Genomic DNA, 17,883 nt, shown 5'->3' on the forward strand with positions numbered 1-17,883 from the left:
TTTCTCATTGAGTAGCTTTATCACCTATAACATCATCGACTCCTGTGTAAATACATGATCATCACAGATTAAAGAAAACAACCACAAAACAAAGCAAATGGTAACTTTAAACATCAACATAAAACCATCAATTCTCATACATTTGCATAAAACCATCAAGTGTCTATCATAAATCAAAATTCATTTTTCTCATGTCAGACTTTTACTAACTCACAACACATAGACACTTGACTCTACTTCTGAAAGACTCGTGCATTAACTTAAACTCAGAGATATGCACTTGTGACACTATCCCATTGTGAAATTCACACAACTATGCACATAAATAATTTCAATATTATTTTTCTCCTAGTATAACATGGTTACTCATATAACAAAAAGGTCAAGTTAGTTATCTTTCAAACAATTTACCCATTCATATGAACCTCATTCGACTCTCACCACTTGAATAACTTCATCTATAAGATTTCATTATCTTAGTAGAGTCAAGATATCTCCTTCTAGACAAATTCCTAGTTAATGCACATCCTAAACAATCTTAACACAGTATTTTCTTTCCTGAAAATACTATGTTTTGATTAAGATTCATATTCCACATCTCACAATATCCAAAATCACACAATTAAATCATACCAAAGATTAGAAGTTCAAACCACACAAAATTTCATCGAATAATCACATAAATATCTAATTAAAGGATTTTTAAATTAAACATACTTAAAACAAAATTTTACATAATTTATAAGTAAAACTATAAAATAGAAATAAACTAACATTTTAAAAGCAAAGGTAAAAATTTCAGTTATAAGTTTGTTTTTTTATAAAATATAGCTTGAGCGAAAATCTTCTTGCTTGAACGAGAATGGATCTCGCTCAAGCGAAAGTTCTCTTGCTCGAGCGAGATTGAATCCAAGAGCACCCAAAATTTCATCCCAAGTCTTGTTTGAGTGAGATTTCTTCTCGCTTGGATGAAAACGGACCAAGGACACCTCATCTTTCCATTCTATTTTCGCTTGAGCGAGAATTAGCTTGTCTAAGCGAGATATGTAGAGAAATTTGCATAATTATGACTAATTTCATCATTCATAGTCAAACAAAAACAATTTCAACAACTCATTTTTTTATTTTTTTTATAAAAGTTTTCATGTTAGGCATCGCTATGCAACTTGACATCTCAGCAAGGCTGACACCTCAAGTAACAACAATCATCTGCCATCACATGAAAAAAAGTATTACTAAAAAAAAGAAAAAAAAAGAAAATACAAAAATATGGGGGGACTAGACCAAAACCCACATGTTAACAAAAACGATACATAGGTAGACTATACCTATTCATAAAGAATTCTAAGAAAAAAGTATAAGACATTTCACTTCAAAGGTAACTTACACTATATCAACTATACAAATCAACCAAATTTTCAGATTCAAACAAAAGCATCTACCATAAATCATTCATATCAAAATCAACATATTCACATTTTATTTCAAAAAATATTTTGCATTACTCATAAACAATTAATCATGCAAACAAAGTTTGGAACTGGTGACCACGTCACCCCCACATCCAGATCTTCTAGCCTAGGGTTCTATTGAAAATTTAAACTAACTTCCTTTTTACCTGAACTTGAGCAAATGCTCACTAAGCCCGTGTTTGGATCAGGGGGTGGCCCTGTAGCGCGGACGACTTATAGGGTGGCCACCCCGTTTGGTTCTGTGAGAGGGTGAGGGTGAGGGTGAGGGTGAGTGGAAATGAGAGTGTTTTTTGGGTCATTTGTAATATGAGGAGAAAGGAGGGTGGGAAGGATGGAAAGCCACGTAGAATTGGTTCAATTACCATGCTGCCCTTATTCACATTACACACAGTAACGTCTTTTTGCATTGATATAGGGTGCTTAGAGAGGGTCTTCAGTGAGAATAGAGGTAGGAGAGTGAGTTTGGTAGTTCATGTTTGCCATGGGTTACGTTTTTTTTCATTTTAGTTTGAAGCATAATCGATTATTATTGAAAAATAAGGCACTACATAATGGATTATGTAGTTAAAAACAGTTCATAATCGATTACAGTGCTCACATAATCAGTTATTTGAGAATTTTTAGGAACCATAATCGATTATAGAACGTGTGTTATTTTGACCATAATCGATTATGTATTATGCATAATCGATTATGTTAGTTTTTGAACTACAAGCATAATCGATTATGTGGGTTTTTGAAGAGAAGTGATAATCGATTATGTTCATAGTTTTCCATATTTTTGATTTTTTGATTTTTTTTTTAAATATTTTTTCAGGGACAATTTGACAACTACTTAATATTCATTCTAAATATCTATTTTCTTTTTAAAATATATTCATTTTGTTATTCACAATAATGAAAATCATTATTAAAATTAATTTTATATATATTTATATATATATATATATAACATAACATAATTTAAAAAATCATATATAATATTATAATTATGTAAATAAATTAACTTAAGTAAAAAATAAATTTAAGTTAATAAAATGTTAAATAATAAAATTATACTTAAATTTAAAATTATAATTCATGATTTCTTTCAATTTTACATCTTTTTTATTTATAAATGAAACTTAAAATTATTTTAATTAACTAAAATATGAAAAATAATTAATAATTATTTATTCTTTTTTTATATACAAGGGTAAATTTGTAATCTTACAAATTTTACTATTCAAAATAATTTATAATATTCTTACAATCATCCCATCACTCACAAATTTCAATAAACTTTCCTCACACATCTACTCTAACATACCCCAATCCAAACAACCTCAACTTTCTTCACACTCACCCTCAACTTTCCACTCCCCCACACCCTCTAATCCAAACAAAGCATAAGAGCTCCAAACCTACCAAAAGCTCAAGGATAACTTAATCTGCACCACAGAGTCCTGATAAAGAATCTAACTATATCACTAGGATCCTAAGCCAATAGAGATTAACCCTTAAGCTAAAGGAGTCACATGCAAAGCCTATCTAGAGACAAACCTAACAATTTCAAAATTTGAATAAAATAGAAGAACAAAAATGAACTTATTCTATTAAAGATTCTGATCAAGCAACCTTGTAGTATTCACTGTCAAGAGTCTGATGGCGGACTCTGATCGTCAAACTGATGAGCGAGAAAATCAGAATCTTAGAGAGAAAACAGAGGAAAGAAAAAATGAGCTTTTAGAGAGATGGCGGTTCTTTTAAAATGAAACATGAATAACTGGATTTCTATTTATATACTATTTTAAATTTAATAATAAAATATTCATGTGTCATTTTAATTGTACCACTTCTACTCTAAGATTATTTTTCTCGGTCCTTACTTGTTTGTGATAATCATTTTTTCCTTCATCTTCGACTTCTCACACTCAGACTTTGACTCTCGGTTGGAGGATCTACTTACAAAAGGTTCTCCGATGCTTAAGTAAATACTTGATATATAAATGCAATAAATGTTGTAACAATGACATATATTTGCCTTGGTTGTTGTGCATATTATAGAGTCTTGGTCTTGTTGAACCCTCTTACTCTGGGTCGATATTAGAACATGCACGATTCATGTTACCTAGTTTTTCGTACAGATTAACCTACGCTAATATAATTTTATTTTAGCATTCTTATGGGGTCGGTTGATATTGGGTTCTGAAATGTCCCGAGACCCTTCGACCCCTAACGATACACTTTTGACATTTTAAAAAACTATTTTTGATTTTTATTATGATATGACAATTAAAGATAGTGGTGTTTTATGCCATGTATTTTTAATACTTATTTTAAATTTAATTGTTTACAATAAATAATTTGACATAAACATAAATTTGAAAATATAACAATAATTACTAATAATTATTTTACATATGAAGAACTATTTCATAATAAATAAATATAATACAATAATAATTTTTTATAATTAATAAAATTCTTACCAAATATATTCAAAATAAATAAATTTATTACTGTAGTAATTATAATTTTTCAATAGTTAATATTAAAAGTACATTTAAAACATTACCTAAGATAATTAATTTAAATCGTACTAAAATTTCCAAATTTGATTATCAATGTTTTTCAACAACTAATAAGTTAATATATTAATTATAGTTAATAAATTATTTAAATTAATTACATTGAAAAAATTAACATTTTTTCCAATTGTGGTTCAAATTTTAAAATGGAAATTGTATATTACAATCATTATAAAAATTATCCGGTTAAGAATATTTACTCCAGAGCTTATCTTAACTTAATAAATTAATTATAATGAATAAAATGTTTATACCTATTTAATGTTTAATATTAACATATTTTCCAATTAATATTAAAAGTTTTAAATGTTTGATAATGGTGATAGCTTGTGAATAGTTGGATGGTAGTGAGGAATTTGTGTTGTGAAACTGTTTTCTGTGACAATAGTAATTATACTAGTTGGCTTTACCCGTGCAACGCATGCTTATTATTCTTAAATTTTTATATTTGATAACCATAAAAGTTATATACAAACAACGTGGTATAAAAAAAATAAGATTGTTAATATTTGATTACCCTATATTATAATGACTAGCAGCCCCGGCTATGACAGATTGATTGCATGTCAAGCAGTGTATGGCCCTCAGCTGCCATGTGTATTCTCTGACATCTGCATTTACGTCTCACCAATCCCTTCATTTCATATATCTACCCAATTAAAATTAGGAAAATGATATTTTCACACCATTCCACTTTATTAAATATTAATATTTTAATTATTTTTGTATTTTGTTTATATTTTTATTCAGAAGACTTTTTTCATTTTTTAAATTTTTTTTAACAAAGTATCAAAATATTATCACTCTTAAAATTATTATTATTATTATATGAATACCTATCAAAGTAACACCGATAAACACGAGGAATTTAAAAGAAGGAAAATGATGGTGTGAGTGTGTTTTTTGAGAGACCATCACGGCCACATGATAGAAAAGAAAATTGGGAGGGGCAAAAAGGACTTTCTATATCTGGAATTTGAGTCATTTTAGGTAGTAAATGAAATTGAAAGTTTTAGTATATAATTGAGTTGAGGGTGAAGGTGATTTTGGAAACAGCGTTTTGTTTTGTGGGTGAGGGTGTGGTGAGAGAAAAACAGGTATCAAAGAGAAGAAGGTAGTTGGAAATGGATTCTCCGTCGGCGAAGAAGGAGGTGAATGAGCCTTTGGCGGTGCCAGAAGAATCGTTACCACAACAACCTTCTTTTTCTCGATCTTTCAGCTCCAGACATGGATCATCCGGTGAACTTGAGCAGATACTCACAGACATCAGCCTCCCTTACTCAAAGCGTGTTGGAGCAGCAACATGGCTGGAGTTGAAGCTCCTGTTCAACCTTGCTGCTCCCGCTGTCATCGTCTACCTCCTCAACTATGTCATGTCTATGTCCACACAAATCTTCTGCGGCCACCTCGGCAACCTCGAACTTGCTGCATCTTCACTCGGAAACAATGGCATCCAGATTTTCGCTTATGGCCTCATGGTATTGTATAAACACTAAGAACCGAATTCTATTTTAACTTGAATAATAACCACTTCGTTTGGAATAATTGAGTGATGTTTTTGAAATAATTGTAACAGTTGGGTATGGGAAGTGCCGTTGAGACGCTATGCGGACAAGCATACGGAGCGAAGAAATACCACATGTTAGGGATATACCTGCAACGATCCACAGTGCTGCTCTCACTCGCAGGCGTTCTACTAACCATTATCTACGTCTTCGCGGAACCAATCCTACTGATGCTCGGCGAGTCGCCGGAAATCGCGTCGGCGGCGGCGCTTTTCGTGTACGGGCTCATCCCTCAGATCTTCGGCTACGCCGTGAACTTCCCCATCCAGAAGTACCTCCAGGCGCAGAGCATCGTGGCGCCGAGCTCGTACATTTCATGCGCCACGCTCGTGTTCCATCTGGTGTTTAGTTGGGTGGCGGTGCAGAAGCTGGGGATGGGCCTATTTGGCGCGGCGCTGGTGCTCAGTCTCTCCTGGTGGGTTATCGTGATCGCGCAGTTCATTTACATCGTGAAGAGTGAGAGGTGCAAGCAGACGTGGGGCGGCTTCAGCTTCGAAGCGTTTTCGGGGTTGCCGGAGTTTTTCAAACTCTCGGCGGCTTCGGCGGTGATGCTCTGCCTAGAGACGTGGTACTTTCAAATTCTCGTGCTGCTCGCGGGGTTGCTTCCTCAGCCGGAGTTGGCTCTCGATTCCCTTTCCATTTGGTTAGTCATTCTCTCTTCATTACAATTTAAAATTCGTTTTACAAAAAATGAACATCATATTTTTACATTCAATATTCAATTTTTACATCTACCTTGTATTTACTATTTTATCTTTTATTTTTTTTTTATAAATATAAAAAATTATTTTTTAATAATCCTATTACCTTAAAAGGAGATTCTCATGTGGTGGTTGCTAACACATACTTATCTGTTAGGCTTCATACTAATACATCACATAATGATTTATGATTAATTAATAAAAGTTTTTTTTTAGAATATAACCAATATTAAACACATATCATTAACCCTTAATGTGACCATGTTTCTGATTTTACGTTCCAAAGCGGAAAGATTATGGATTTTTGTAATGATTGTTTTAAAATTTATATTTAAGATCATTTTTCCGGAATGGGTTTATTACAAGTAGAAAAGTTGGGTCAATGTGTGTGATGTGTGGTGTGTAGGAAGGTAATTCTTATAAATATCAATAAATTTATTATAAATGTTACTTTAGATTTAGATGACATCATTAAACTGTTTTATAAATTCAGTGTATATTCTATTGTCTTGAAGTAACATATTATAATAGTACAAGATAAATATGAAAGAAAAGGTTGAATTTGAACAGAATTCCTATTTGAAAACGAACAAATCCAAGGCTGGTGCCACACGCAAGTGCACTTGAGTGGTTAAAAAAAACAACTGTAGATGTAAGAATTTTTGGGCCTAATACTTTGTTTTGTTTGGATGAGGTAGTAAAAATGATGGAATAAATTTAAGATGATTTGTATAATAATTTTAAAGAAAGTTAAAGATATTTGGATTAAAATAAATATAATAAAAAGTATTGTGAAAATTTATAAAAGTTTGTGAAATTATACAATAAGTATTATTGAAATTATATTTTTTTAATAAATAAAAATGTAACTTTACCTATTTTATATTTAAAAATTAATAAAAAAACTAAATTTTCTCATAGAGATAATAGATGATAAAAGATAATATGTAAAAGTTAAATTTTAACAACATATCTTAAAAATTAATAAAAATTACTCCCTCACTTTCCTTGCTTTCCACTTTCTTAATAAAAAACATAAACATTCTTTATTTTTTAATTTAAATAAATAATAATTACTCGGATACAAACAAACAATAATAAAAGAATGAATCAGGAACCTTTATTTGTTTTTGTGTAGCTGCTGAAATCACTTGTAGTTCGTCGTCTAGTGCAGGTACTGCAGAAAGAAAGATACGTGGTTGGTGTAATAAATACGTACACTATGAAACACAGTGATAACACATGCTTTGTCGTTGTCAATTCTTTCTATTTTATTCATTCCTTTCTTTACACCATAAACTTTTATTTGAATATTACAGATTAAATTACTAAATCATAACTTATTAGGTTAACTAACCAAAAACTATGACACATAAAACTATAAACTACCATTAGTCGATTAGTCGTTTGGTAGTTTCAAACATAACATAATATTTTCTTGAGCATTCAATATTCTCTCAACCATTTCTAGTTTTTATGTAAATAAAATACCAAATTTGTTTTTTTTTAATATTTTTTAAAACATTATTATTTTTATGTTCTTGTTCCTTCTTGCTACATTTGTCTTTCTTTTTAATATTATTTATTTTATTCAGTACAGAAACAGTTTCATTTTTTAAAATATAACTTTAGTTAATCCTTAGGGCTATCATTTTGGTGTCTATCAAGATATTGAGTCCAATATTTTTAGAAAAGAAAACTAAATCAGGAAACGGACAATACAAGTGCACCTCTTATAAAAGAGAAGGAGCTGGAATAAAGTTATAATTGATTAAACTTTTACATAACTATTTTAAAGAAGTAAAATATTTTATTTTTTTATAATATACAATTAACTTTTGTATCTCTATTTTAAAATGTAAACAACAAACTTATTTAAAAATCAAGTATATATTTAACTTCAAAAATATTAAATAAAAATTAATTTAAAAAAATAAAAATTAATCATTATATTAACTACATTAAATTTTATTTTAAAAATACAAAATTATTGATATCTAAAGTATAAAATTTATAAATTAATATATAAATTGATATCTAATTAACTATTAATTATTTAATATTTAAAAATTATTTTACAAATTTAGAAATTAATAACTTTTTTAAATATAATATTTTATTTAATTAATATACTAATTAATTGTTTTTTATTTTTAAAATTAATTTTTATTTATTGATTTTTATATTTAATAATTTTTTAGTAGTATGATTTCTCTTGCCTTCCCCAACAATCCAAAAAATCTTAATACATGCTTTTTTTTCTTTATAAATATTTATAAAAAATTGTCTCAAACAAAATTTCAAAATATTATATTGTTATTAAAATTTTAAAATATAATTGAATAAGCTGATTTTTAAATTTTTATTTCTATTTATCGTGAAAAGGTTCAGTGTTTTTTTGTTATCCTTTTGGATTGTTGCCTTTTTATGTAGAAGACGTCAAGAAAGGAAAAAGTACATTTGACGCCGTCTCCATTAATGTGAACAGGGACTGTTTTCTTAAATTTTGAAAGCAAAATTAGTACGATTCGTTGTGTTTCAAAACCAGTCTCATCATAATAGCAATGAGGACTCAATTCCTGGTTCTGTTTGGAATTTTTCTTTCGTCTTTTAGCTTTTTGGTACACCAAAATAGTATCACTGTGGTTTTCTTGTCTTAACTATCACACTCAACTTAGCATTAGCTATGCATATTAATGATCCTTGTTTGTACAGATCATTGATGTGTCCTTTCAACAATTTGTAGGGGAAAAAGCTCTATGAAAAATAATTACTATCAGGATAAGCGTTGAAATTTCATGCATCACCAGCCACCTACCATTTAAGTGCCTTTATTTAGTTTCATTTATGAAATTAAAACTAGATTTTGCAAAGAGAAATCACTCACACTCACATAATTTATTTATGAAAATCTTTCACTCAATCAATAAAAGTAAGATTACTGGTTGAACAAGTTCTTCTCTTGTTAACGATTATTTCTTATTGCAGTACCACAATTTCTGGATGGGTGTTCATGATCTCAGTTGGGTTTAACGCAGCTGCAAGGTTTGATTCTCCTTCACTTAGAACTGACTTTTTGAAATTGTTTCTTTAGTTTTCGCTTTCACCTTTTGATCTCTTTAAATTGTTTTTATTAAGGTAAGAAAAGTATACCATGTAATCATTTTGGTATGGTCGAAATAATTAAAGGGAATCCTATTTGTGGTGCTTCATGACAAGAAGATTTAGTTTAAGACTCACAAAAGTTAACACATCTTATCATAATCATCACGTTCTTTAACTTTATAAAGTAACTTTTTTTATCCAAACTTAACATTTATCTTCAGAACAATTATGAGAGGGTTTTTAGTTGGCATCAAATTAGTGGAAGTAATGATTGAAGACTAAAAATAAAATATTTTATTGTATATAAATGAATATAAATTTTTTATGAACTGGTTTTATGTGGTTGAGAGTTCAAGTTATTTTGTAATATGGTAGCAGAGTTATTAAAAACCTATTCTATCCTCTATTTAAAGTCTATTCTATCTTGACGAGTGTTTGTTGCGATATCATATATGCCACCGCTATCTGTTTAAAATCCATTTGTAATAGTAATTTTGATTGTATGTTACTGCAGTGTGAGAGTGAGCAACGAGCTAGGAGCAAGAAATCCAAAATCAGCGTCATTTTCTGTGGTGGTGGTGACAGTGATATCTTTCATAATATCGGTTATTGTAGCAGTGGTGATTTTGTTACTGAGAGATGTCATTAGCTATGCCTTCACCGAAGGCGAAGAGGTGGCTGCTGCTGTATCAGATCTTTGTCCCCTTCTTGCTCTTTCCATTGTTCTCAACGGCATTCAACCTGTTTTGTCTGGTATTACTACTTCCAACTCTCATCTATCATAAACATAATGTTAATGAAAACAATCCATATTGTTAAATGCAGTGTTGTAATGATGTTTTTGAATTATGAGTGAATGAAAGAAGAATTTGAAACTAATGCATGTATGGTTGATGAAAAGGGGTGGCTGTTGGATGTGGATGGCAAACTTTTGTTGCGTACGTGAACGTTGGTTGTTATTATGGAATTGGCATTCCATTGGGTGCGGTTATGGGTTTCTATTTCAAATTCAATGCAAAGGTATATTCCATTTCAAACTCAATGCTGTTACTTAATCTTTCTCACCCAAAATCTTCCATTTTATAAAGCAACTTAATTTGCATGCACTTATGTGTGTCTATGTGCAGGGAATATGGTTGGGAATGCTTGGTGGCACAGTCTTGCAAACCCTTATTTTAATGTGGGTCACATTTAGAACTGATTGGAATAAAGAGGTGAGAGAAAAGCTATAAAATTAGTACACTTTTCTATTCCACTATGCCAATAACTAATAGGTTAATAACTTGTGATGAAAATTTTGGTGTATTAGGTTGTGGAAGCAGAAAGGAGGTTGAATCAGTGGGAAGACGTGAAGGAGCCACTTCTGAAGAACTGAAGAACAGAAATGGGGGTTTGGATTTAGTGAATTATTTTGAACTGAAGCTAAATTGTTGATTTCAATGTCAAGAGCGGTTGAGAGTGATGATGATGATGATATGAAGCAAGTTCTCTTCCAAAATTCAAATTGCGTTCTCTCTGGAAAGTGATATAACCAGGTCTTACAATTTGGGCAAATAATGCAATACCATGTTGGTTTGGCAAATTTGTAAGAAAAATAAAACCCTACTAATTAAAAAATATATAAAAAAATAATAATCAAGAATCGACCTCATTGTAGCAATTTTGGAATTTTGCTTAGTTCTATCCATGTCAGTAGACTCTGGGCATAAACTCAGAACTGGTAGCAATAAATCTTTGATAGATATTGGCATTGAATTTGATCTTTTTTTAGTGAGAATTTATATTCAAAACTTTGTGAATGAAGAAAAAAAGATTGAACGTTTTTGTTACTGAAAATGACAGATGTTTGAGAGATTAGTAAGGTATAAAAAACATATATAAAAGAAACTAAAGAAAAGTTTGAAAATAAACATTTACACAACAACGTTACTTAGATAGCGGAACGGCAATTTCTTTTTAGCACTCCTATACTTTTTTAATACTGTAGAAGTGTGGAAAAAAGTTTAAATTGTTTGAGATAAAAATATTTTGATTATCAAAAATGTATTTTGAATTACATTTGGAAACTTAATTTTAGATTATTATTTTTTATTATATAATCTGAAATATATTTTTGAATTATATAACTTCAAATGTATTTTGTAACGTTTCTAATTTTTTTTACCCATATATAATAAAATAAAAGTAAAATAAGCAATATGTAATTAACATATGAATATGTACAACTATCTAAAAAAGATATCATTTTTCATAAGAATTTTAATATATACACCAAAAGTTTTCAAAACAAAACCAAGCATTCAAATGAAAGTTATTTATCCTCCAGCGGTTCACTGAGGAACTCTATTACTTGTAGCCTCATCTGCTGCCGTGTAAAATACAATCATCACAGAAACAAACATAAACAGAAAACAGGGTAAACTAACTATATAAACATTTCTATATAAATTTTAATTTCAATTTAATAAACATAATTCATGAAGTCTCATACAATTTCTCAAACCATAAATGTCTATTAAAATTCATAAATTCATCTTTCATATGTCTGACTTCTACGGACTCACAACACATAGACACTTGACTCAACTTCCGGAAGACTCGTGTATTGAAATAAACATTTTGATACATGCACCTGCCATACTACTTGCTATGAAATCCATACAACCATGTGCATAACATCTCAATATTTCATAATCTCATCATCTAGTATGACAAAGTAAATTCATATGACCTGAAAGACTATCAGTTATATTTCAAACCGCAGACAAAGTCATATGAACCTCCTCGACTCTTACCAACTGAATAACTTCATCTATGTGATTCCATTATATCAGTAGAGTCATGATGTCTCATTACGGACCTGACAAATCAATATACCCTAACAAAATCTGAACACAGTATTTCCTTTCCTGAAAATACTATGTCTTGATCACACTTTCACATCATTCCATATCTCATGTAACACATCAATGCACCATTTAATCACATCATATTTTAAACTTTCTAAATAATCCAAAATCACACAATTAAATCATACCAAAGCTTAGAATTTCATTTAACTCGTAATTTTATAAAACTACAAATTACATTGACAATTCATGTTCAGCATTATACAAGCACTCTCATTGAGTCAATTAACTATTATGTCATTTGATTTCTAAACCAAAATCATTTAAAATCAAACCACCAATTCCCATCAAACATTTCATTTGAATTAATCCAACAAACTATTCAAATAATTAAATAACTCATTCAATTCCAAACTCATATATATTCTACAACATCTATTATATCTACGCTTTTTACATTTCAATCTCAAACAAATCCCAATCTACTCAAAACTAAGAAATCTTACAAGAAAATTTGAGATTGGTGACCACATCACCCCATATCCAGATCTTTTAGCCTAGGATTCTATTGGCAATTTAAACTAGCTTACCTTATTTGAACTTGAACAGATGCTCCCTCCAAACTACCAAAAATTCAAGGGGAGTCTAACCTGCACCACATAATCTGGATAAAAAATCTAACTATACCACTAGGACCTTAAGCTAACAGAGACTACTGATGAAGATAAAAGTATCACATGCAAGCTTAAACTAAAGACAAACATAACCAAATCAAAGCTAACTCAAAGGAAAACGAGTCAAGAATGAACTTAATCTATTTGAGATTTTGATCGAACAATTTTGTAGAGTTCACTACCAAGGGTCCAATGACAGACTCTGGTCGGTCAAACTAATAAGCGAGGAGGTCAGAATCTTAAAGAAAATTGAGAGAAAAGGAAAAAGGAGCAAAATTGAATTTACTCTATCAAAGATTCTGATGGGGCAGTCATGTAGTCTTCATTGCCAGAAGTCTAATGGCATACTCCGATCGTCAAACTGATGAGCGAGGTAGTCAAAACCTTAGAGAAAAGGCAGAGGAAAAGAAAATGAAGTTTTTAGAGAGATGATGGTTATTTTAAAATGAGACCTGAATAACTAAATTTCTATTTATATGCTCTTTTAAATTTAATAATATCCAGGTGATGAGAATCAAAAAGATGTCTTCAATAGAAGAAATGGACAAGGGCTAAAGCATTTAAAGTTCTTCTTATTAGTCTTTGCAAAAGATGAGGCCCAAGCCCAAGCCCAAGAAGACCCAAGCCCAAGAAGCCCAAGTCCAAACCATGAGGGGCAAGGCCAAGCATTAAATAAAAGAGCATCATTTGAATGACTCTTGTAGGAGGTGTGGATATTAAATAAATAGGTGTGAATGTATTAGAGAGAGTCACATTGTCCATGTGACTTAGTAGGGGGTGTAGGTGTAGTTTTTAGGAGGTGTCATAGTAGAAAAAGGTCACACCTCTCATGTGACTTGTTTTTGGTGGGAATTTCAAATGAGTTTCATTTGAATTTTCCCACCTATTTTTCAGCACCTCTTAGGCTATAAATAAGGTGCTTGCCTTTGTAAAATTCAGAATTGGAAAATAGAAGTAGAGAAACTATACTCAAGTTTAGAGAGAAATTGTGAGTTTTGTTGTCTTCTTCTTCCTTTGCCTTATCTTGTGTGCCAATGGTGAGCTTCAAGTGGCGGCAACCTTTCACTTATCTTGGAACAAGACTCCAAGTGGCGTGAATGCAGTTCCAAATTCTCAAATCCAGCAAGCTTCATTCAATAAGTGTTCATTCTTTCATCTCTTGTAATTTCAATCGGTAGTTTCAAATGTTTTAGTGTTCTTCATCCTTTTCACCGTTTGATTTTGTGTTTCTTAGCTTGTTCTTCAATTTCTGTTCGGTTCTTGGTGTTTCTGTTTTCAATTGCGTTTATATCATGTTCCACGGTTGTGTAAAAAGAAATAGCACTCTTAATGAGTTTGGATCATCATTTTGGAAGGCTTGGTCTCCATTGATGACTCCTTAAGCTTCTTTGCACTCATTCTGTTTTCAGCTTGTTGTTTTGTGTTTTTGTTTTCGTTTCCTTTGTTCTAAGCACTCTTTGATCCTTTAATTGTTGTTATTCTTCTCCTATAATGTTGTTTTCAAGAGTTCTAAAGTGTCTATGTTCAATGCAACTCTAAAATTATACCACTTTTACTCTAAAATTATTTTTCTCAATCCTTTCATATTTTGAATTTATAATTTGAAACACATTTTTAAATTCTATAATCTAACAATCGAAGACATGAACATTTTAGGCTTTTTTAACATTATGGAGGTACATAGAAAAACCACTGAATATAAGAGGAAATAGCCTAACAGGAATGTGGACCTGACATCAAAACCCATCCCAAGTTAGGGAATGTTTTGGGTTGTAAAGGAAGCAAAATATTTAGGCAGTTTCTTCCTGCACCCATACATTTTTCTTCCTGCACCCCCACAATATCATGCAAAAACCATATTGTCCCTATTATTTTTTAAAAATTCCAAAATACACTGTATTTATTTTTTTACCTTCCAGATTATGAAATCCGGAAAATTTTCGGATTGACACTTCCGATAAATTTTTGGATCCACCAATCCGTAATTCAAAATATACATTCCACATTTAAAAAAATCCATCATTCAAAAAAAGCATTCTGAATTCACCAATCCATAACAGAAATATGCATTTTGGATTCAAAAATCCATAATTAAAAAAAAAACATTCCAGATTAACCAATATTAAGAGCATCATACCAATTTGAACTTGCATCTTATTATTTTTTATAATTATTCTTTATTTCGAATTTAAAAATTTGAAATTAAAAAATATAATTTGAAAATCAAAATCAAATTCTAAAAAATAAATCCAATGCAAAAAATACATTTTGAAAAAAAAAATCTGGAAGACAAAATCTGAAAATACATTACAGAAAAAAAAATCCAGAATTCAGAAATATACTCCAAAAATACAAATTTAAAAATATATTCCAAAAAAATTCTAAAATTATTTTGTTTATCTACACCCTCCTTTCATTTTAGGTTATTTTCGTAATTTTTTAAAATTATTTTTGTCATTTTACTTAAAAAATAATACAAATTTAAATTGATATGATACTGGAAGAATTTGCCAACATTTAAAGTGTCTCAATATTAAATGTAGTAAAATAAATAGTTGAAAGATTATCAATTACTACTTTTTATTTTTAAGGTCAAAATTGTACCAAGATAAAGTAAAATCTTCACTGCTGAAAATCAAACCTTTTATAGGCTTAATTTAATGAAAGTTTCTACAGCCACTTTTTTACTAAATGTTTCAATAATGTAAGATTTAATAGTTTGAAATTAACTCTGCCAACTTTCCTAAATATTTAATGCCTACATTTTTTTCCAAAGTATAATATCATTGAAATTTTATGTAGAAAAACTTCCTTAAATCAATTTCAATATGGCAATTACTTTCAAATTTCATTATAAAAAGATGAAAATGCCCTTAAATAAAATGGATATATATAAAATTATATTCTGGATTTTCTTTTCATGTTTTCAGATTTTTTTTTTCAAAATGAATTTTTTTATTGTGGATATTTTTTCTTTTATCTAGAATGAGATTTTAATTTTGTTTCTAAATCTTTATTTCCGAAACACAATAATCTCTTTCATATTTATTTTTTTGGAATGTATTTTTTATAATTTTTCATTTTTCATTTCCGAAATAAAGGATTTTTTAAAATATTTTAAACTATGTAGGTTACAGGTTAAAAAAGATTGACCGTAGAAAAAAATTTGCTTTTCATTATTTTGAAAACGAACCTGACCATGCGCTTTACAGGTCCAAAAATCTAGTGGACTAATTAACCATTCTTCTTGCACCTCTACGTTTTTCTTCCTGTACTCCCAACAATATTATGAAAAGACAAAAATACCTTATTATTTTATAAAGCCCCCAAAATGCACATAAGATCCATATTACTCTTTCTTCTTTGTTTGCCCACAGACTGCACACATGGATTCCATTTCTCTCTGAACAACGGCAGCGTTGCTCAATCTCTTAGCATAGGAAGGTGTTTCTTTTGGTAGTGGTCGATAGTGTCTTGGATTATCGTTTCTGGAGTTTATATATAGTATTCTAGACAATGCAGTTTAATATTTTTACAGAATCAGAAATCACATTTGTTTTTTCACATTCTGGATTTGGAAATCTATAAATCTTCCAGATTAAGGAATCTGTAAATCTTCTGGATTGAGAAATTCGTAAATCTTCCATATCCATCAATCCATAATAGAAATTAGATTTTCGGATTTAGCAATCCAGAAATCAACCATTTATGAAAAATTTGTTTTTAGAACACCTCCTCATTGAATTTTAAAAATTGTGGGTGACTAATACAAGTGTTAAAGGCCTTGTTGGCATTTTGTTCCTCCACCCCGTACTTTCCTGCACCCTCATAATTTATTTAGTTTTAAAAATATTTTTATGCAAGTTTTAGGTAAGGTTCTAATCTAAATCCGTACTTAGATTTTAAAATTAAAATTCATACTTTTTATGAAAATAATTTAGATTTTTATAAATTTATATTCAAATATTTGAATTGAATTTTAAATCAAAATTCATATTTTTATAAAAAAATTAAATTGAATTTTAAATTTAAATTCATATTTTCTTAAATGTAAAAAAGTTTAATATTATAAATTAATAATACCAAAAATTAAAAGTAACACAATGCATAAATTCTTAATATTCAAAATATATCTACCTATAATACTTTAATTAATATTAGATTTATTTATCAAGAAAAAAACTAGAACCTTTAAATGTTCATTTAAATTTGATTAATGAATTTTTTTAACAAATTTTTTTAGTTGAATTACTTTTCTTTAGTTGACGAAACTTGAAATTTTGACTTTTTGAAATTATGTGAGTCTCAAAAGAACTTAATGGTTGTAATTGTCTTATATACATGTGCAGAAATATTAAAGTTATAAAAGCATATTGTACCAAAAATAATAACACAGAAATGGAACTGTGATGGATAAAGGAAAATAAAGGGATGCGCATTGCTTTGATGCTATAGAATCTAGGTAAAAAGTAATCAGAAGTTCCGAGAAGCAAAGATTAAACAAGAACGTGGTTAGTTCAACTAAGAAATAAAATTTGGATTTTTAATGGATTAATGTGTGAAAAATGGAGCAGTTTGGTTCAAATAAGATTTGTTTTCCATTCTTAATTTTAGGATATGGTGTTTAGTTGTGGGGTTGATATAAGTAACTGGTGAGGTTTGTGGAGTTTGGTGATTTCGTCATAAGTTGCAATGGTTTATGGTCATTCGTGGTGGTGATAATGAGAGGTGGTTGTGGTGGTAAATTGTTGATTTTTGTTTTTTTAGTTTTTTTTTTCACTTATGGATTGTGTAATTCTTAGATTTTATGGATTATGAAATATGAAATATAATTATTTTCATTTGATGTATTTTAGATAATACAATTTGAAATTGTACCGGCACTGGGCGAGGTTGGGACCCACCTACCTGTCCGATGCCTAGTCAACCTGACCGAGAGACCAAGAG

General features: G+C 29.8%; 1 protein-coding gene across 2 annotated transcripts; it reads left to right on the plus strand.

The window, feature by feature from the left end:
* The first annotated feature begins 4,738 nt into the window (after window positions 1-4,738).
* On the plus strand, window positions 4,739-11,168 carry LOC137821731 (protein DETOXIFICATION 40-like). Of its 2 annotated transcripts, XM_068626475.1 has the most exons (7): window positions 4,739-5,520; window positions 5,619-6,250; window positions 9,297-9,353; window positions 9,928-10,166; window positions 10,315-10,433; window positions 10,541-10,627; window positions 10,723-11,168. In XM_068626475.1, exons 1-7 carry the CDS (start codon window positions 5,167-5,169, stop codon window positions 10,786-10,788), a joined length of 1,554 nt encoding a protein of 517 aa, XP_068482576.1. In that variant the 5' UTR covers window positions 4,739-5,166; the 3' UTR covers window positions 10,789-11,168. The 2 variants fall into 2 exon arrangements, with proteins under 2 accessions (XP_068482576.1, XP_068482568.1); XM_068626467.1 differs by lacking the exon at window positions 9,297-9,353 and having other exon boundaries at window positions 5,065-5,520; window positions 5,619-6,285; window positions 9,903-10,166.
* The last annotated feature ends 6,715 nt before the right edge of the window (window positions 11,169-17,883 follow it).

Source organism: Phaseolus vulgaris, chromosome 11, assembly GCF_000499845.2.
Source record: "Phaseolus vulgaris cultivar G19833 chromosome 11, P. vulgaris v2.0, whole genome shotgun sequence".
NCBI lineage: Eukaryota > Viridiplantae > Streptophyta > Magnoliopsida > Fabales > Fabaceae > Phaseolus > Phaseolus vulgaris.